Source organism: Apteryx rowi, unplaced genomic scaffold (assembly GCF_003343035.1).
Source record: "Apteryx rowi isolate R43461 unplaced genomic scaffold, aptRow1 scaffold_735, whole genome shotgun sequence".
Lineage (NCBI taxonomy): Eukaryota > Metazoa > Chordata > Aves > Apterygiformes > Apterygidae > Apteryx > Apteryx rowi.
Window position 1 is genome coordinate 152,770 of NW_020451022.1, and position 21,404 is coordinate 174,173.

The 21,404-nt window shown below is 37.6% G+C and overlaps 1 protein-coding gene across 1 annotated transcript in view; it reads right to left on the bottom strand.

Annotated features, from left to right (window-relative positions):
• FRY (FRY microtubule binding protein) overlaps nucleotides 1-21,404 on the bottom strand; it is a 230,379-nt gene that overhangs the window by 88,077 nt on the left and 120,898 nt on the right. The window contains exons 15-24 of the mRNA XM_026087808.1: nucleotides 19,069-19,240; nucleotides 17,543-17,675; nucleotides 12,928-13,035; nucleotides 7,891-8,146; nucleotides 6,566-6,748; nucleotides 5,592-5,678; nucleotides 3,471-3,730; nucleotides 2,907-3,096; nucleotides 2,006-2,130; nucleotides 1,760-1,817 (exon numbers count right to left, since the gene is read on the bottom strand). Of these exons, the coding sequence (XP_025943593.1) occupies nucleotides 1,760-1,817; nucleotides 2,006-2,130; nucleotides 2,907-3,096; nucleotides 3,471-3,730; nucleotides 5,592-5,678; nucleotides 6,566-6,748; nucleotides 7,891-8,146; nucleotides 12,928-13,035; nucleotides 17,543-17,675; nucleotides 19,069-19,240 (1,572 nt within the window). The remainder of the gene's footprint in view (nucleotides 1-1,759; nucleotides 1,818-2,005; nucleotides 2,131-2,906; nucleotides 3,097-3,470; nucleotides 3,731-5,591; nucleotides 5,679-6,565; nucleotides 6,749-7,890; nucleotides 8,147-12,927; nucleotides 13,036-17,542; nucleotides 17,676-19,068; nucleotides 19,241-21,404) is intronic.

Genomic DNA, 21,404 nt, shown 5'->3' on the forward strand with positions numbered 1-21,404 from the left:
ATGTCTCCAGAAAAGGCCATTCAAGTCCAAGTCCTCTTTGAGGGTACACAGGCAGAAATGCAGAGGTAAGTGGTTGCCGTAACAGGTATACTAATCCACTTCTGCCCAGTACAAAAATAAATAATCTTCAAATTGAAGGCTTCAGAGGAATGGAAGGCACACAGGTGGACTGACGTGTTCCCACAAGGTGGGAACAGTAGTGGATGTTTGCCAGATACAGAGTTATCAAGAACTGTTCACATAATAACTAGCATGGATGAACTGCCTACAGAGTGAATTAATTTTTGCTTCTATATTGGGCATAGTTGAGAGTCTCTTTCCACCTATTCATGATTTAACTTCCTCCTGTCCACCATCCTCTGCATGGCTTCTGCACCAAAGACTATGACTGAGTAGACAGGAATAACACACCAGGTCACCATGAGGATACCTTACTGAAACTGCTGTGGAGGACAGTGCAATAAATATACAATTTGAAATTGCTCAAGAACCAGGTCAATTAGCCTGGGCAGAGCACAGTACTAATGCAGTGACACTGCTTTTGGCACGTACCTGTGCAGATTTACCAGCAGAATGGCATGGACACAACAGCTGTGTCTGCACTGTTACATGGTTGGGGCCCGTTCCTGGTTCCAAACCAAGCGGCGCAGACCACCACCCCGTATTCCCACTGCTATATTGCTTGCCCCACCCCAAGAAGTCTGGGTACATCCACGTTGCCCAACGGGACTCATGCAAGGCTCCTGTGGCCATAAGGCAGTATCACCATTTGTCTTCTCATCACAAACTGTCTGATATGAGAGCTGTGTTGCAGCCAGAGTGGTGCTTTTGTAACTTGTCCTTAGGCTGCTGCACACTTGGAGGTGGGGGATGACACAGTAGAGCAAACGCAGCCAGGGTAGTTTGGAGGATGGTGCTCAGTGAGCTGGTGCTTTTGGAGGTTGTTCCTGGGAGTGAGCTATCTCCAGAACCAAGTCAGAGTTTTGCCTTGGAGCCAGCTCCAAAGCAGAGCCAGAGAGTGAAGTAAAAATTGAGCAAGTGGCAACTGAGGTCCAGTACTTGAGCTCTCCCCATGGCTTTCTTGTTTAGCAGCACAGACACATCCCATGACTCAACTGTCTAGTGGAGCTACTGAATCTATCACCAGAGATTTTAAAAAACAGTTTAGACAACATCTGCCAGGGACAAGACAGGATTAGTTGATACTCTCTTGGATGGACTGGAGGATCTGATAGGATCTCTTCTAGCACTGCCTTCTGTTGTAACAAAGGTAAGTACTATAACAAAGATGAAAACTCTCATGAATTTGTCACTGTTGACCTGCTGTTTTTAGAATGAACAAATATAGTCAGTTGAAATTGAAATAGATGATCCTGCTTATATGACAAACAAAAAGTGCATTTGAACACCACCGTGAAACATGCTTGTAGCTCGGCTGTGCGTGCAAGTGGGTTTTCAATATTTCTAAGTTCACTATGAAAAAGTTCCATGTTTGACTGAATTCTTTTTTCTTTGGAAAGGATTTCTATATTGTACATTTTGTACTACTGATCAAATTTCAATTAAACCAAATTTTAATGAAATTATTGAAAGTAATGTTCTTATACACAACTATTAAAAAATTTGTTCCATGTAGAGCATAACTTGTTACTTCTACAGTCCAAAAGAACATTTTTGTTTTTCAAGGAGATAAAAATCATTACTTTTAAATTCATTTTGCAGTTTAAACAAACAAGTACATTTAATTTCCTCAACTAACCTCTGGTCTTCTTTCTAGGGCTTCTTTCATTAGCGGGTGAAGTTCTTCTACTAATTCCCTAAATTAAAAAAAAATAAATCTTTTAAACAAAATCTAGCCTCCTCTGACAAGCATCAATATTTTATTTATTACATAAAAAATAAAGTTTAAAGGGCAAATAAAAATTTGAGTATATTTAAATTACAATGAAAGTAATGCATTAGAATTAGAGGCAAATCATTGAGATTGCAATAAACAGAGAAGTACCTGAAAACAAGGGAATTTGTTCTTCCAAATCCTAATACAAGTGATTCTGTTATTTCTATGCTTTCAAGTCTCATCAAAGGCACTAGCTGCTTTAGTAAGACACCAACTGATGGAGTTCCAATAGCCTAAAATATATTAAGAAATCACTGACATTTAATTGTGAGGATTGTCGGGATTATCAATATTAAGTAAACACAAATTTTTACAAAAAGCATCGTCTAAGAATCAATATGCACTTTAAAAAACATGATGAAATGATTTTATAATTATGGGGATTAATACATCAGGCTAACTGGATGTCTGATACATCATAATCATATCAGGCCAGCAAGTAAGTAGAGCTGAGAAATCTCTGTACTTTCACTCAGCATATTGTAATTTCCTGAGTATGTAACTTCATTAAGACATTCCAGTAATTGTATTTGTGGAGCTACTGCTCCTCTCAGGCTACTACTACTTGACACTGTATTTCATATAATACCCCTTCATGTCCTACAGGCATACATTAATTATTCAGAAATCCACCATTTATTGTTAGTTACTGCTTAATAACATTGTAATTTTATACATTGGAGTGTTCTACAAGGGAAGTAAGGGGATGACAAGCTAAAGTTAACTTCCACACATTATATACAGCATTTCTATACTTTGAAAACGCATCATCCAGAACAAAAAAAAGTAACACTTTGAAAATGTTACTGCTTTTGCCAAATATTTATTGACATATCGTGTTACACAGATAAATGTTTTAATAATTAATTATATTCCTTAAGCAGTTTGCATGTATCAAAACATCCATCTAACTGAAATACTTTAATCAAGATGTGATTTCACATGCAGATACAGTTTAAAACTTTTCTAGATAGATACAGAATAATTTGTTTGAAACAGGATGCATCACCTTATTATCATAGTTCACTGTACCATCAGGAGTGGTAGCCATGATCTCTGGTGTTGAAGCACGCAGGTGTCCTGGGCTCATAATACTGGGTTTTGCTACTCCAAAACAGAGAATAAGATAGTTTCTCCACAAAGTAACATAGTTGTCTCCACTGCTTGCTGTACTTGTTTTCTTTGCATTCACAGGAATACTGGAATTTAAAAACAAATTAATTAGAATTCTTAAAACAGGTCCAGACCTTAATTACACAGTATTTTAAAATATTTTTAAAAGGGCATGTGTATTTTYAAACATTGGCATACATGCTTTTAAAAACATGTTTTAGAACATGTTGTATAGCCACAAATGTTGTCAATCAACGTGACATGATACATGGAAAAAATCAGTGAAGGTGAAAAATTAGAGTGTCAGTTGCAAGCTGCAATTATCAAACTCAGAACTCAATGTTTGGGTAGCACTGTTGCAGGACTTATGAACTGATGTTGAAAAATAATACTAATACAACTTGTGTTAAAATCACACAAACCATATAAAAATGAAAGTTATCTGCAGACTGCCACTTACTTTGGATCCACAAGAGGCATTATCAGCTGTAGCCTAGTGAAAGCATATGGCCAAGCATAGCTGAGAGCTGTAGGACAATGCTTTGGTAAATTTTCTTGTCGAAGAAAACTGAAGAGGCACAGAACCCATGGGTCTTTGACAGACTGTGCAAATATCCACACATGGGAAGGACTTTTTACATCGTAATGGCTATTTACCAGGACCGCATTCCATTCCACCAGCCACTGCAAGTCCACATTGTGTGTTAGCGGGATTGCTGTCTGCGAGAGAGAAAAAAATAAAAAATCACAGTAAGAGTAATTTACTCCCTGCCATGTTCCCCCTTAGTATTCATCTTTATTTTCAAGGTCTGCAGCCATCTTCCATAGGATTTTTCAAACCAACACTGTCATGCTTCCCATCACATTGCCTTTTCACTCAGAAGGAGCTTTTCACAATTGTTGATAAGAGCTGCCTCATTATTTTCTCTCAGGTTCCTCCTTAAAAGTCCTGTTTACTGTGATAGGCACAATTAAGGCAACAACTTGCCCTTAAGCACTATAATGACTGCCTACCATGCTGACCAATATATTCTCATTGCTTCTCTCTGTTCTCCTCTCTGCCTGCACCCCTCCACTGTCTTCTGTATTAGGCTGCAGTCTATAGTATATATAGACTGTCCTTATGTTCAGTGTCTGAACAAACCAGCAGGACCTTAGCTCATGCTATGACAATACAATACAATAAATGACAATACAATACAATAAATATCAATGCTATTAATAATATTCTTTAGAATTCAGCAGAGCATTTGGATATGAGTCTAGGGAATTAAAAGGCTGAAGCAGGTGCTTAAGCAATTTACTGAACCAAGGTTTTAATCTACTTAAAGCTCTGCTACCCTCATGAGCAAGTAGAGGTCTCATATCAAAAAACTATTTCTCTACTGTAATCTAAAATATTTTCTTAAGAAAACAGTCTTGTGGAATGAAAGCTTAAACATGCATATTTTGGCATCTTTACAATTCACTTAACTGCCCTCAAGTAAGATGTAACAATTGTCTACATATTGCATCCACTGTCACAAAAATCATCGCTAGGTCACCAGTCCCTGCTGTACTGGTCAGAAACCAGGTACACAGACATGTGCTCTGCTATATAATTAATGCATAGAATTAAAGGGCAAAATCCAGACCTTTCCCTATAGAAACTGCAACACTTAAAACCAGATCCTGTTACAGTTCTGTTATTTCAGCTGAATTTCCTAATTCCTGGGTTGCAGAGTCAGAATGTCTCTGGCTTGCTCAGTTTCTGGCCCTGCAACATTTCTGTTTTGGGCTGCACAGTGGCCCAACTTTGCCAGCCATTGGCTGTCCCCTTCCTCCCACAGGAAAGCTTCTAGCCTTACTGTTAGGGCACTCACCTGGCAAGGAAGGATTGTTGCTTCAAACTTCATCAGGCTGAAAAGTGCGCAGAACCCAAAGTTTCTGCTTTCTGGACAAATGTATCAATCACTAAGTTAGTACAGAAAACAAGTGGCCCTATGTATCAGTTCTTCTGCTGATACTTTTCCATTTAAAAGACCTATGGCATCTATGCTTCCAAAGGTGGCATGTTAGACACAGCATATGCATACCCACAGAGCATGCCCATTAGGCCCACGAGAGAAGAAAAACAGAGAATCATCTCACATGTGAATTACTCTAGAGCTTAAGCTTAGGTTTGCAGACCAGGGCACCTCTGAACGTGCATGGGAGCCAAAGCTTACGCACTTCTGAAACTTCAAGACTGATCATAGAAGTGAGTGAGTCCTAGGTGACTTGAGCATTAGGCGGTGCTGGGAATCAGACTTTCTCAATGGTTCTTTTGGATGCAGGACCCAGATCCAGAATCTAGGTAGTTTTGATTTTGCTATATATTTTTTTAATATGTAGTATCTTCTATATTCATAGTACGATCTTTTTCATGGAACAGATTGTCTGGGAGGTTTTGGAGTCTTGGAGGTCTTGGGTAGATGACTGGAGCCCTCAAACTGTAGGATTTCTTTGATTTCCTGTAGCCTTATTTTTATATTTCATGTATGGTATTTCTTATGTCCATGTGCTTTGTAAACACTAGCAGTAACAGTAAAGTAGTACTTACTGAATCTGAAACAGCCACATGAATAAAACTTTCAAGAATAGAAGAACTTAATTGATCCATGACATCAATCATAGGCCTGTCATCATCCTGCATAACACAGAGAACAAAAGTCAACTGCTGTCCTTAACAAATTAATTCTTTTCTTATTTTTCTAGTACATGAAATAGAACCACCAATAAAATTATGAAATGAATCTAAAAAAGCTAAAAAAATAGATTGGTCATGATGGATGCATATTGTCTTTTTTGTATTAATCTCAGAACCAAGTCCAGGCTGTGGTTTGAACTGGAAGTTAATTGGTAGCTAGAGCTCACTGTTTACTGAACAAAAGTGCATATCAGAAAATCCCATAAGACTTTGGATGTCTGGTATCAAAAGACTAAAACCTAGCTTACTGTTTATTAAAGCATTCCTTTGCTATGAACACACATATTTGTGTTTTTAGGCATTCAGATGGCTCACTGAGCTGGGATCGCCAACATGACTCACAACATGACTCTCCATATTTCTGTATCCACAAAAATGACTTGGACATCTTTACTATACAAGGAAAATGTATGTGAATAATGTTAAATGTGTCTTGTGCTGTGTTTTGTTACAGAGTGGTATGCTACAGGAATGAGTTTTGTTTCCAAAACAAATTTATAATGCTGACAATACAAAAATGATTCACCCAGTAAAAAAATATTTTACAGTCTTTCACATTCACATCATACCAAGAGAAAATATTAAGCAGCCGTGTACGTTTCAATTCAAATCGAGGAAATTTTTGGACAGGGCACTAGTGTTACATTGTCCAGTAAATGGAAAGGTTTGCAATATTCAGGCAAATAAAAATGGTAAGTTCAAACCAAGTGTTTTTTTCTATGCTAAGTGACCTGCTGCACCGTAATCATTATGGTAAAAGCAACAGCAATGTCAGTTTAGAGCTTTATCTTTGGAAATTTTTAATTCAAAGTTCTAGAAGATCATACCTCTGTCTGGCCAAGGGCCAGGAATAAAGCACGGATCTCTCTGAGGATTAAAACAGCTAGTTTACGTGTAGCAACTTGGAAACTACACAGCAGTACCAGTGCAAATCCTTCAACTGCATGTAATACATTACAATAGGGGCTTCTTTCAGACTGTATCCTGTGGCTGGATCCATTTGGTATCAACTATAAAACAATACAAGGGGAAAAAATGGAATGATGGTGTTTAGAAACCAGGTGTCTGAGAAATATTCTAAATTGGGCATATACCAAATCAAAATGGAGAAAATAAAAATTACTGAAGTAGGAGACTGACAACACTCCCTCAAACCACTAAGATTTATTGGTTAAGTAACCCTGTTCCACAAAACAAATATATAAGGGTTGGTTCTTTTAGACAAACCTCTTCTTCTAATTTGAAATTCAACTGCCTGCTTTGTTGCACACTCTAGTAAACATTGTTTGGCTTAGTCAGCCTGTGAAGACTTCACCCTTCTTCCTACTCCAGATAACAGGGTCCTCAGGCCCTCCCTCACTCCTGCAGCAGGTAGCCCTTTATCCAGGCAGGTGGCCTCTAAAACCTCTCACCAGACAGAATCCCACCAGGAATATTTACTGAAAACTATGTAGGGTTTTCTCTTTTTTTCCATTTTTTGTAAAACTATCATTACTTATTAATTAATGATCCTCCTTGATATAAAGCAGACATCATGCTTGCCCAAAGGAAAAAGAAAAAGTCCTTTCTGGCTCCAAAATGCAATTGGGTTAGGAGGCAGTGAGCCTGAAAATTGTCTCTCCTTATAAAAGTATCTGTGGGACATAGCAGATGGGAGAAATTCTAGCAGGAGCAAAGCTGTTCAGTTCCCAGGAATGTCTGTAGCCCATGGAGACAGCAGGCTGATAGAAACAACCAGGTTCTTTGATGTTTCTGAAGCAGCCAAATGAAATGGCTACAGGAGGGGAAGATCCACTTCACTCTCCCCAGCATTCCCACTAGCACTATCATCAATCAGTTTCAGTCCTGGGAAAATGTCCTTCTGCCACATCTACACACACATATTTCACTTTATGTGCTTTTGTTGACATGCTTATTTTGGTTTGACATGCATTCTCTTATGTTGCTCAACAACASTAACATCTGCTGTATTACACAAGGAAATAGCTGTCCTCAAAAGACAGCTGAACTAATTGCCTTAAAAAATCTTATGCAGTGAATTCTTCTCAGGTGAGTAAACACAAAACACTTTAGACACAGTAAACCAGGGTACATGATTTCAGCCTTCAATTAGCATAAATGTTAGGACACAAATCTCTCTTTCATTTCCTACCTCTGAAGATCTGTTTTTTGCCTGTTCAGAAGCTTTTCCTGGAGTGTGTATTACAAGCTTCCACTGTGTAAGCAGCTGCAGCAGCAACTTCAGTGAAGTATCAAGAAGGGTATGATGCATATCATTCACTTCCCGTAGCAGAAAATTAGTAAAACCAAAGAGTACATCCTCCCGCCAGTCAACAAAATCAACAAGGAGACCCTGAAGAGAATTCTGTGCAATGTGTCGAAGTTCATCATCCATATGGATAGACAGCCTGTAAGCAAAAGTAAATGTCAGGTAACAAAAATCTAAGGAGTGTTTCTTGTCATTATGAACATATGTTTCTCAGTAAATTAACATCGACAGAAAATCCCCAATGACAATGTAAATTTCAATGATACTATCACAGTTTTATTATTACTGACCACATTTAACAGCCTTAGCCTGTTTTTACCATAATCCTTGATACAACAGTGCCTTAGCACATTCATGGATCCAAAAGAAGTATCTGCTCCACTCCAAAAAGATGATATTTGTAAAGAATGCAATTTGGCAACTTTGCTGTCTCACAGAACAAGGAATATTTTTGATTTACTCACTTATAAAATTGTGAATGATGTCTGCTTAGTTATAATAACAAGAGTCTTACAAGATAATACATAATGTCATCATTTATGTATTTATTTACTTTCTCTCAATATAAAAATAAAAGAATCATAATACCTCAGCTGCCTAACACTCAAAATGAACCTTTAGCCAAGAAGTGAATCGTAATTACTGAGAGCAAATTTTCACAAGCAGTTAAAAACAAGCATTTGAATTAAAAAAACTCTTTATGTTTTAATCAACTTAGGATAGGGAAATAGCAACAAAAGCCTCAGGATACTCCATACTTTTAAAAACACATCTGACAGCCCCAAAATCATTCTGAAATACGGTACAATTTTAGAACTCATTTTTAAATTTTATATTATTTCCTTCTGTATTTGTATCCTGCTGATGTTCTTTTCCAACACAAACATTTTATATGCTTTCTTTTGATACAAAAATTAACAAACCATTTCTGGTTTGGTAGCTTGGCAGAATAAAGCAAAATCAGATCAGTGTGTTTTGCAATTTTTGGTTCATGCCTATAATTGCCTAATTTTGTGTAGTATGTTAGCACTCACTTTTAAAGTAAGTAAGTATTTTATTTACATTTAATAGAGTAGAAAATGAGGATGCATTGTAAAGAAATGGACAGAAATCTAGGAGGAAAACCCAGGAAAAGGCAGTGGACCTAATTCCATTCAGTTAGAAGGGTATGACAAGATGCAGCTCAGAAGAAAATTGGCCCATTACAGCTGCCTGGTTCAGAGGCAAGGGAAATTTCATAGTCAAGTCAAGGAAAGTGACTGCCATGAAACTTCACCTCTAGTGACTATGACTCCAACGTAACTGTTACACTTCAATAACCACATGACTTTCCACATAAATTGGGAAAAATGCTATTTTGTTGTGCTAGGAAAGGATTCATTTTTATCTCCTCCCTAGAGTGCCAGAAACAGACAAGCAAGCAAAATCCCTTGGAGTATGATTAAGTCATCCATGAAATGACTTCCATCATGACACAAAGTAATAATGGAAAAGAAGATACAAAACACATATGTCTGTAAGCCTAAGTTGCTGTGCAATGGCACTGGACATTATCAAATGAGATGAAAGTTAAATTGAGCTTGAAAATGCATCTATGCATTACTGTAATACTGGAGTCTGTAGAACAGACGTGAATTCAAAGGCTGAGAATTTCTTCTCATACTCAAGAAGACTTAATCAAAATAATAATTATTAGTAAATTTACCTTAGCAAAGCACCCCTTACAAACGGACAAACGATATGAAAGTCTGCGACCACGTGATATTTTGGCAGTAATCTGTACTCAGTCTCTGCTGGTTCTAACACAGTAAGATACAAGAGGCAGCTTGAATAAGGAAGTAAATGTTCCTTTTCTTGGACTTTAGTCTGTTAAATTTAAAACCTAGCTTGGGAATTTTTAATGAATGGATTCAGTGGGCAGTAAAAGGGCAAAAGGCACAGTATATACTTGACATCTACTCAACTGCTTAAAATTTGAATACAGCTGTCTTGGAAGAAAGTCTAGGTGCTGAGTTACAGATTCCTTCTGGAAACTGCCAAAAGACACATCTGTTGTGAGGATGAAAAATTCAAACCAAACTGTGAGTAAAAGAACCATTAACTGAAAGATGTTATTTTATCTTTAGTGAGAAGAAAATATTTAACAGCTTTCTGTGCAAACAACACAGCCCGCACAGACCCTTTTCAGAACAGCTTCTCAGATCCCTTTCAAAAAGAGAGTTACAAGTGAGAGCCTGAAACCCCACTTCTTTGAAAATTCTTACCCTCGTATCGATTTTAGTCACAAGATGTATAATCACCTCTGACCCAGAAAAGACACAATACTGTAATAAGATTTACACAGCATGTCTAGAACAGCAAAGGTTTATCTCCTGGGATGTAGCATAAATGAAAAATGTAGTCTCATTTATGAGGCAACCAAAAAAGATAGGATAGTGAATATAGAAGCAGCTCTGTTGCTGGAGTAGTTTGGAGACTTACATTAAGATTAGGCCAGGTATTACTTTCTTAAACAGTTTATTCCATTCTTCTCTGAAGCTATATATTTGTAGACTGTTTTCAGTCCACTCTGTCCTRGATTAAACAGACATAATTCTTTCAACCTTTCCTGCTGTGTTATATTTTCTAAATCACTGATTGCTCTTTTTGTTGTGCTCTGCTTAGTCTCTTTAACTGCAATTTCTGCAATTTGACAGTGAACTGCTTGACAATTATTTTCTGAAGTAAGTTTTCCAACCTATTATGCATCCACTTATTTTTATCTAAATTGTGTTTCCCTTGCTTATACTTGAGAATCTAATGCAACACTGCACCAATAGCTCAAAGATGCTTCAATATGTGATATTTGCTGCTTCCGCCCTATTCTCAAAACCTGCTATTCAGCTACAGAAGGAAATAATGTTTGTCTGACATGATGGACTCCTGAGCAGCTTCTTACTGGGAAAGAGATTCCTTCTGGCCCCAAGACCCAACCCAGGTGGTCTAATCCTGCTTTCACTATAAAAATTGCAAGTTGAAGATCTTGAGGAAAGAAAGTAAAGGAAGTAATATCTTTTGTTTTTTTCATTTCTGTTGAAAATATCTTCTTTTCTCAAAGTATAAATGTGCATATATACATTTGTGGGAAAATAATTCCAAAACTGCCAAAAGGCACCTGCTAATCCCCCTACTTGCCATTGAATTAAGAAAGCTAGTTCAGCCAATGTTAGAACAGAATTCATCCAAAGCTTTTGGTAATGAATTTTAATCTTACCAAATTCTATCTCTGTCTGACTCTAAAAATGATATGCCTAAATCTTCATATGATCGAGGCCACAGTTTGCATAGGACACGTGAGAGAAAGGGGGCTCCAGGAGCAGATGGTTTCCTAAAGGGCATCCTGTTGGGGAATGGCTGGGCACGCAACTGCATCCAAAGTTGATTTAGCGATACTGTCCTCAGCTCCTCTTGATGACACACTTCTTTCCACAGTCAAGGATTCAGATTACCCAGCAGCCCTAAGCTATCACAGCCCTACTGCTTGCATAGTCCCAGCACAGTAATCACCCAAGAAATGCTCACAAGCTCCTTGTGGCTAAAGAACCACAATTGGCCTTTCCTGCATAAAGTGCAATGATAGAGTAAGAATAAAACAGCAGTTATTTTGACAGTTTTGAGACTTTTAAGGAGGGAAGCACTAATTTATGAAGAAATTCACATTGGTCTCTATACTTTCTTAAGATTAGTGAAGTTATTTTCAAGGACTGACTGGGGAAATCCTCAGTGACCAAAGAGCTGTAACCAGAGTGGACATGTGTCCTCTTCCAGCTAAGTTAGGGCCACTGCTGAGGACAGAATGCTAGTTAAAATCTTGGATTAAAGGAAGACGTGTCTTTCTTCATTCATTGAACTAAGTATCTAATGTGTTATTTGTATAATGTGATAACATAACGATGTAAAACACCCCCCAACTGATTTATAGCAGTGCATGTAAACACAAGGAAATCAAGCCTGCAATCTGCATGTTGCACACCACACTTAACCTTGGCTACAGTTTTGACTTGTTTGCCCACCTGTACTCTTTACCACTAGCAGAATCAATTGTTTCACTGTTTTAGCACCCCACTGGGGGTCGGTTGTGCACAGAGCAGAACAAACTCCTTTTGAACATTACCCTCTGACCCCCATATCCACTATTTCTCACGGGCATTTTGACAGCAAGAACAGAGTGGCAAAGACTGCTTTGTCACAGTTACCTGACAACGACACAGTGTAAGGCTTGATTTACCATCATAACGTTGGCATCCTTGACCTATGGCACTTGGATATTAGAACTGAGACATAACAGAGTTTTCTGTACTGACCATTATTTGTCATCATAATAATTTGCAGTAAGTCACTGATCTGACATCCTAAAACCTAACTCTGTTTTAGTTGTCATGTGCTGTAGACTAACTTCCTCATTAAAGTGATGTAAATCTAGATAATTTCAGTGGGTCCCAAATAGCAAGGATAAGAAATTCAAACTTATCTTTTTCTTTCTGTCTTACAATCAAAAATAATTTTATTATTTTAATGAAAATAATTATTATTGGTAAAAATGTATTTGGAAACATACCACATCTAGAGCTTTTGTTTTACCAAACAGATGTGTGGGATCATAAATCAAAACTGAACATGTGTCTATGTTTTTCTGTTACATTAAAAAGGTGTTTGCTTTCATCTGTTAATTAATGTGCTGTGGTAATAAAAATAGTAATAAACTGAATATTACAAAGAAATTGTGTTTGTTTTCAAATGAAACAGAAGAATGTCTTAACCATTAATAGAAGATTACTTTGTATACACATATGGTTTTGTCTGAGAAACAGTTACACATAGAGTGGCTCAGTTTTTTATTCTGTTCCCCTCAAGCAGCCATGCAATGTTTAAGCTGCTTACCTTGCCAGCAAGTCGATCAACTCAAGTTTTGACATTCCATCAGGAAGTAATCGAGGAATAGCAGCAACACATGTTCTGAACAGATCAATTTTTGGTTTTCTTTCACCGCTGAAAATTTAAAAGAGAATTTATGGATCACTACATTTTCACTAAGCTTAACAAGTAACTAAGTTAAAGGATCCATCAATAGTTTTGCAGCAAAGAGTTGGACAATATATTAGAATTGTACAAAGTGGAGTGCCAGATGCCTGGAAAGAACCTCAGGACAAAAAGCTAAACACTAACGATGTAGTAAGAAGGAAACAGCTTTCGAATAAATGATTTTGATTTTGACATTTCTCATGTATAATATTTATACAGTATTCGAAAAAAGTCCATTACTACTGTCTCATTTGTTTATCTCTGAGAAGAACTGGAAGATATAGCAAGACAGATTTAAAATGGAGAAGGATCCTTCCATCAAGATCAGCAAGCTTCAAATCAGGCAATGAGGAAAAGGCTTGGGGGTTCCCCATCACAGTGTAGCTATATTTCATCATTTACATTAGCAAGTAACAGATTTATGAGATGCCCAGTAACAGCCTGAAGATCCAGACAGATGCCTTCAACAGGGGATGGACATGTAAGAGCTCCACACCAATCCATTATTAAACTGAGAAAGAAGCATATTTTAGAGGCAGGTATGGCCAGAGAGTGTCTGTCGATCCCTGGCTGAGATAGTAGTTCTTTGGCAACCATCATCAGCTAGAACACGTTTCAGTAGCCCCAAGGCTGCTCTTGTCTGGGGGAGGGCTCAACAGCTCCCCGGCAGCCTGGGAAAGTGGGCGACAACAGAATCAGGCACAACCAAGGACTAGGCTTGGAGTCCTTAACTCTGCAAAAACCAGCTCAAGTTTCAGCTGGTGATTATCTTCATGACAGATGCTGTTGTTTCTCAACTTGTTTCCAAAGTTTTTTGTAAGAATGCAGATTAAAGAAGTCCTTCAGACAGACCCCAAAATACCGTTATTAATTTGATCTAAATTTGATCCCTTTTGATCTAAATAATCTATTGCTTGGCTATTGAGTATAGAGGACATAAGCAAAACATAACAGCATTTCAAACTGTACAGCCTTTTCCACAGTATTATTATTAGCCTGTAATATGCTTTAGAGGAATCAAAAGACCAGAGTCTCATTTAGAGAACCTACTATAAACATGTTAAAAAAAAGACTGTTCCTGCCTTAATATGCTTATAACCTAAGTAGGCAAGGATAGGAGACAAGGGGAGACACAGAGAAGCACTGGAAATTATTTAACACCACACTGAAATTCAGTGACAAAACAGAGAATGAACCTATCTTTCCTGCACCCCAATCCAATGCCCTGCTTACTACATTATTGTGCCTCTCCACTCAACAAAGGAAATTGCATTTGCATAGCTTACTTTTGTGTTCAGTCACAAAGAAAGCCTGAATGTTCTATCATCTCACAAGTCTAAAATAAATTATAAGGTATCTCACAATTCCAACCTATACATTGAAATAACAGAAAAGGCATAAACGGACACTAGGCTTACTTAATTCAAAGATTAACAGCAGTTTTATGGCTTTACTTGAATACTATTTTTTCTCAGAGCATCCTTATATACTTACCAGCTTGCATATGTATTATATTAATAATACAATATGATTACATGATTTTAATCTATTGACTTAAATTGTACAATAAGGAGAAACTGTTTTCATAATGAGTTATCTCTAACTGATTGTACATTTATCCTGTTTTCTAAAGTACAGGATTTCTGAAAAAATGAGTGATCAATTGACCTGGAAAAGAGTAAAACACGACATCTCATCTGAGAATTTGGTTTTAAATAAATCCCTTTGAACTATCATCACTAATGCAAATATTAGTTGCATTAATAACTACTGAGAAATATATTTTTATGGTTGTAAAAGCAAAATGCTATCTATTTATTATCTGTAGAAAATCAGATGATTCTTTCTTGCTGAAAGCGAACTTTGCAGAAGTTCTAGTGGAAAGTGAACTTTGCAGAGTTTCTAAGCAAAATATGGAAACCCCGTATTAGAAACTGCATTGGCACTCAATTCCTTATTACCAGTCCCTGGGAAGGGTAAACAGTTTGTGCATTTAACATGAAGGCAAGTAAAAAGAGTAGTCTGAGAGTAAACTGTTACAAAGGCAAATGAGTAATTATTTATAAATATAAAATCCGTGGGTGTTTTGTGCCTTATCAGCTGCTCAGAAGACTAGCAGGGGAAGATCCAAATCCGAGGCTCAAGCTCCCATCTTATCGGAGCTCCCAGCCCCGCCACGTGAAGTGTCCGCTAAGGGGTGCCTCGCAGGGCGCTGCAGCGATCTCTGGCTGCCTCAGGATCCGGCACAATGTCTGGATGCAGGTGCTGGCAGCTGCCCTCAGCTGGAAGCCTGTGTTTCCATACTGGTAGTATGAGATTTCAGATGGATATTGTCAGCAAAATCTTTGAAGTACTTTTAAGAACAGACTGTATGTTAGGAAATATTCTAACTGTATACTGGAATCCAATTACAACCAGTATTGAAATTCACAGCCCACTGGATGATGCAAAGGACACTCATTAGTCAGGATTTCAGTAAGACTCTTCAGAGGAACGTTTACTACATCAACCATAAATGTTTATTAGATCAGTCATTAAATACAGAAGTACATCTAAAACTGCCAAAGAAAATTCCAGAATCTGTATACTTTAAAAGTTTATGACTATTCATTGCCTAGCTACTTCCTCCTGATCTATATTTTATTTGTTAGTAAAAGTATCATTAAAATATTTAGCTTATAGGATAACATTAACTATATAAAATATTATTAAAGTCATAACTTTAAAGCATAGGCAAATGTAGTGTTGTATCTATGTGTTAAAACCAGTAAGAACTCAAAATAAAATATGTAACTCCAGGGAAGCACAAAGTTCTGTGAATAAATTGAGCAATTACATAAAAACCATAAAAGTTTTTCTAGTTATCATATACAATGCAGTTTTAAAAAAGGTTATTTAAAAAGTTGATAGGTAACAGCTAATGATGTTATTCATGAGTTGGCATGATTTTGGATTAAGACTGATAATTAAGCATCTCAGTTTTTATTTTTTTCCTTGGAAGAATAAGTAAAAATGTATTCTAATGTGTTTTCCCTTTCAAGTGTACATGTTACAGCTCATCTGGATATAACATGCAAGACAAAAATACAGTAACTTATGTGCTGAGATCTTCCAACCTTACAATCTATGTGTCTCTAACAAACATTACCAAAGCATAAGACTTCCTGAAACTTAAATTTCACAACTCTACTTTTTCACTACTTCTAAAAATAAGCAGCACTTAGGCTGATGATGAGAAATCATGGAAAGGACATTTACAGTTAAGATCAGGTACACTTCTTGTCTAAGTGCTCAGGGTCTCACTATGCAATTATCTTTGGAAATAAAATGTGAATTTCAAAACTCATTTTTTTTCTAGAAAATCTGAATAACCTCAAAATTCATGAAAAATGGCTGTGAGTATTGAGTAGTATTCTGGATAGCTTTATAGGAAAAAATATGAAATATTTCTAAATAGTAATATTGGCATTTAATATAAATTATGTAAGACAAAACTAAAAACATGAAGAGCTTACAATCTCCTCTAGACAGTCACAGCAACAAGCAAGGGAGACAAAAGGCATTAAAACACAAAGGTTACATCAGCTGCAGCTGAATTTGGCCAGTCAAATCTGTCTACCATTCACTTTTTTCCAGCAAGTTGCCCATTTTTTCTGACAGTGTATAAAAAAAAGGTCTCAAACAGTCCATATCCCTTTTCTTTACACCTCTTTCTTACTCTTTTCCAAGGGCTGCTTTTCCTGAAACACAACTACCATGTCTACCCCTCTTACAGGAAAGCTATGCTAGGTCTCCTAGCAGTTGGGGTCTCTACACTAGGTGCATCTCTCCGTGAATGATGTCTCTGCCTCTCTCAGGACTGCCAGAAATCCACCTCACCAGAGGTTTCTCTCCAGAAAATTTCCTTCATTAATCATTTTGGATGGGAGTAGGAAAACACTGCTGCTGAATACTGCTTGAAAAGCATTCTGGTTTGATTATGCTCCAGTGGGCACTTCTGAAATGTGAGCCCATTATCACAAATGATTTGGGTTTTTAATGAAGATTTGATTTTGATTACAGGCATGAATAGTGATAGAAAATTTGAAAGATTATTTAACTGGGATTTACAGATTTTGTTCCATTTGTTTTGAAGTTCAGTAATGCAATGGTGCCCTGAAGCAGTGTTCTCAGCATAAGCTGATAATAGGCTTTCCACTCTAGGCTTTCGATTTCCTCTGCCATCTACATGTTCCTAAGATTCACATAAAATCTTGACTACATCGAGGGAGTTGGTGCAATCCCAAACATTGCAACATGCAGACAAGTACACCCAACTTGTCACACACAGTTTGAGAGGTCTTCAACATATACATAAGCTAAGTGTTCCTGTTATTTGCGGTTTCTTTGATGACTCAAGATAAACAGAAATAACGAAAAAGTTCTGAAATTATGTCTCAATAACACAAGGAATTTACTGTTCTTTAGCACTCACGTGATCATGTCCTCAGGTTCTTTGTTAAGCATCTGTATGTTGGTTAGCATCATGCACCGCCCCACTTCCTTGTCAAGATGTCTGAGTATGTTGTCCACAGCTTTTCTTACTTGAGAATAATATAATGACATACCTGCAATAATATGCATTTTTATATAATTTGGGACATTTTATAGACACGTTTCAAAGAAGAAAGCTGCTTAATCAGGTTGTGCTGCATGAATTAAAATAAGATATGCTTTACGCATGGTATAACCTATTTCCCTAGTAATGATTCTCTGATTCAGAGATGGAATACCCTGCCCTCCTAAAACCAAATCTGTTGTATTCTAAGAGTAACCCAGTTGATACACACTTTTTTTTTTCCTGGAGAAAAGTTCTAAAATGCTGCACATTTTATGTGAAATACAATATTAGACTTACACAGCTTTACATTGGCAGATGGAAATCAAATATTTTAAAAATAAAACTTGAATTAATTAACTTTTTCCTTACTCAAATGGTACAATTTTCAAAGAATTCTAAGTGAAATTTTTGATACTAACACTGAACAACGTATTTTTAATCAGCTTTTCTCTAGTCATTTTTTCTTCCTATTTGATAAAGACAATGTAAGCTTAAACTTCAAACTGACCTCAAAAGAAATTAATAATAAAATGTAAGAATTCAATACTGCAAACATCTATTATCAAATGCAGTTCTTACTATCATCAGGAGTAACTGAAACGAACTGAATTAATGACAGCATTAAATACTGTATCTGTTGTATATTTCTGTTGGACTGGGTCTTACATTTCTGTATCTTCTTGATATTACTACAGTGATGTAGCAACAGTACAACACAGGTCTTTGTCACTGGTATAGAAATACGTAGACCTTGTTTCATTCACACAACTTCTGAGTAATCAAATTGTCTCTATTTCCTTTATAGCCAGTGAAAATAGGCACCTTCACTGAGTGCATGATACCGAAGCTGTTTTCCCTCAGCATGGGATTCTCTCCCTACATTGACCATGTAGGAAGCCTGAGGTAATGTGCTTTTAACTTAGGCATTTCAATAAAGCTTGATTTTAGATTTAAAAGTTTTTGCCAATTTGAATGTTTCACTGGTATGAGAGTTACTCGCTACAATTAAAATGGGGATACAAAAGGAATCCAGTACATGTTCTGAGCACAGGCACTGTTTCTAAGTTGCTAGAAAAGATGAATATTTATAAACAAACACAGATACTCAGCACTAAAAGAAGCAAATGCTTAACTCTGTATACTAACTTAACCCCACTGAACATGGGGTTGCCACTACTTTTGTATCTGAGTATTTTTCCTGAAAATAATTTCCAGTAAGAAAAAAATGGGAAAAAAGTATTTGGCAATATAAATGTTTTTCATTAAAATACACAGTAAAGTAAATTTTTACAATAAACAAAATCAATTAAATACTTAGCGATATTAAATTATTCTGATCAGGTACTGAAGAATCTTTCACATTCATTCTTGTCTTAGTAATAGATGATTCTCTTACTGACCTATCATTTTAGCTTCCTCTTCTGTAAGAGTTTTGCTCAAATATGTTTTCTTCACTCTGAGAGTGTTTCCAGAGGGCAGGACAGCTCCAGTCACTGGCATTGGAGGTTCACCATCTTTCTGCTGCAAGCTATCAGCAATTACCAAGAAAGCTCTCAGACCAATATTCATTCTCTGTAAAGTTCAGAAGATGAATGAGTATTATAATCAAATAATCATATCCTACTCATATGCCTAAAACACATTGAAATTTTGAGTGTGCGCTTGCCCGCATTTTTTCTGTATTTGGTGACATGGATCTAGTCTGAAATATTATATAAAAATGCCCCCAAAAGGACTTCTGAATTCATATCTGCACCATGAACAGTGCCTTTCCCCCTCAAAGCTTTATTTCTAAGTATTTTCATGAGAACATTGTCTTTTTATCTACAGGATAAAATATGTGGATTTGCCTCTCCAGGCTTGTTTGAACTGGAGTTTAATAATATGTCTTAACCAGGCCTTGAGCTAAGCCCAAATTTTGTAAATGGTCATTAAGAAAAAAGATCAATAATTGTTTCAAAAAGCCACAAGTTTGACCATGCTATGCAAAAAATCTGGAATGGTGCTTAGTACCAAAACTGCAAAGCGAAAACATCAGGAAGATGAGGCCAAGTGAACTGAATGTCTTCAGAGGAAAAAGCCCAATCTTTGTGCTAAAATTAAGTAACAAAAAAGTTTCCTATATCCCAGTAGTGTATTCCGAAAATTGAGAGGCTGTCCTACTGATGGCCTATTGGAGATAGATTTACTAGATTATGGGTATTTTTTGTAGAGTGCTAAAGCCTAGGTGCATCCAAAAAAAGCCCTACTATTTCATTGTCCTTGAACTTCAATTGTTTTTGAAAAACAGAAATAAAACTTCAAATTCATCAAGAAGCAAAGAATTACTATGTCCATTCCCTGCAAGCTCTGCTTCATCTAATGTTAATATACAAGGAGCTTTACAGGACAGCAGGGCCTTCCTCAATCAATACCGCAGGTGAATCTGCCCTAGAACTTGGTGAGGGCTGCCGGCTCAAAAACTGTGTTTCTTTTTTCATTGTGCTGTTGAATAAAGCCTTTTATTTTTACTCATTTTGGCAATAAGAAATTTAATCCACTTTTCCAAATATTTTGTTGTTTTTAGTATTTTTTGTTGTTTTTTGGGCTGACAATCAGCTCTCCTGCAGAAGGTATGCTGCTGTTGACGAGTTGTGTTGTCAGGTAGAGCAGTTACGGGAGGAAGTCAGTAGGCTGTGTAGCATCCAAGAAGATGAGCAAGAGATAGGGTATTCTTGGAGACCATACAGCTCCAGAATTCCCAAGCCCCCACAGCAGTGGAGCTGCCGGAGGGCTCTGTACCGTGTGAAACGGTACATCGTAACACTGTAGAAGAAGGCTGGAAACTGGTTGCTTCTTGTAGGAGGAGAAAGGCTCCTACTCCTCCTGAAGACTTGCAATTGAGTAACAGGTTTAGAGCCCTCTAGGCTGAGGAGGAGCCAGGCACGGCTTCAAGGGAAGCAACTGGGCCAATAGATGTGCCACGCAGGAACACCCGGAAGAAGTGGCGAGTGATTGTTGTGGGGGACTCCCTGCTGCAGGGGACAGAGGCACCTAATCTGCCAACCTGACCTCTTGTCTAGAGAGGTTTGTTGCCTGCCAGGGGCTCGTATACGAGATGTCATACAAAGACTGCCAAGGCTTGTCCACGCTTTGGACTATTACCCTCTGCTGCTCTTCCATGTGGGCACTAATGATACCAGAGGAAAATTGGAAACCATCAAGCAGGATTTCAGAGCTCTGGGGATGGTGGTCAAGGGTCTGGGAGTCCAGGTCATCTTCTCCTCAATCCTGTCAGTGAGGGGGATGGATGGGAGGAAGACTGAGAGAGCTGGGCCTGTTTAGCCTGGAGAAGAGAAGGCTGAGAGGAGATCTTATCAACGTGTACAAGTATCTGAAGGGAAGGTGTCAAGAGGATGGGACCAGACTCTTTTCAGTGGTGCCCTGTGACAGGACGTGAGGCAACAGGCACAAACTGAAACACAGGAAGTTCCATCTGAACATGAGGAAAAACTTGTTTACTGTGAGGGTGACAGAGCACTGGAACAGGTTGCCCCGAGAGGTGGTGGAGTCTCCTTCTCTGGAGATATTCAAAACCCGCCTGGATGCGATCCTGTGCAACGTGCTCTAGGTGACCCTGCTTGAGCAGGGGGGTTAGACTAGATGATCTCCAGAGGTCCCTTCCAACCTCAACCATTCTGTGATTCTGTGATTCTGTGAAGAGGAGTTCAGGATCCTGTGAGGAGGAGGCAGGGCA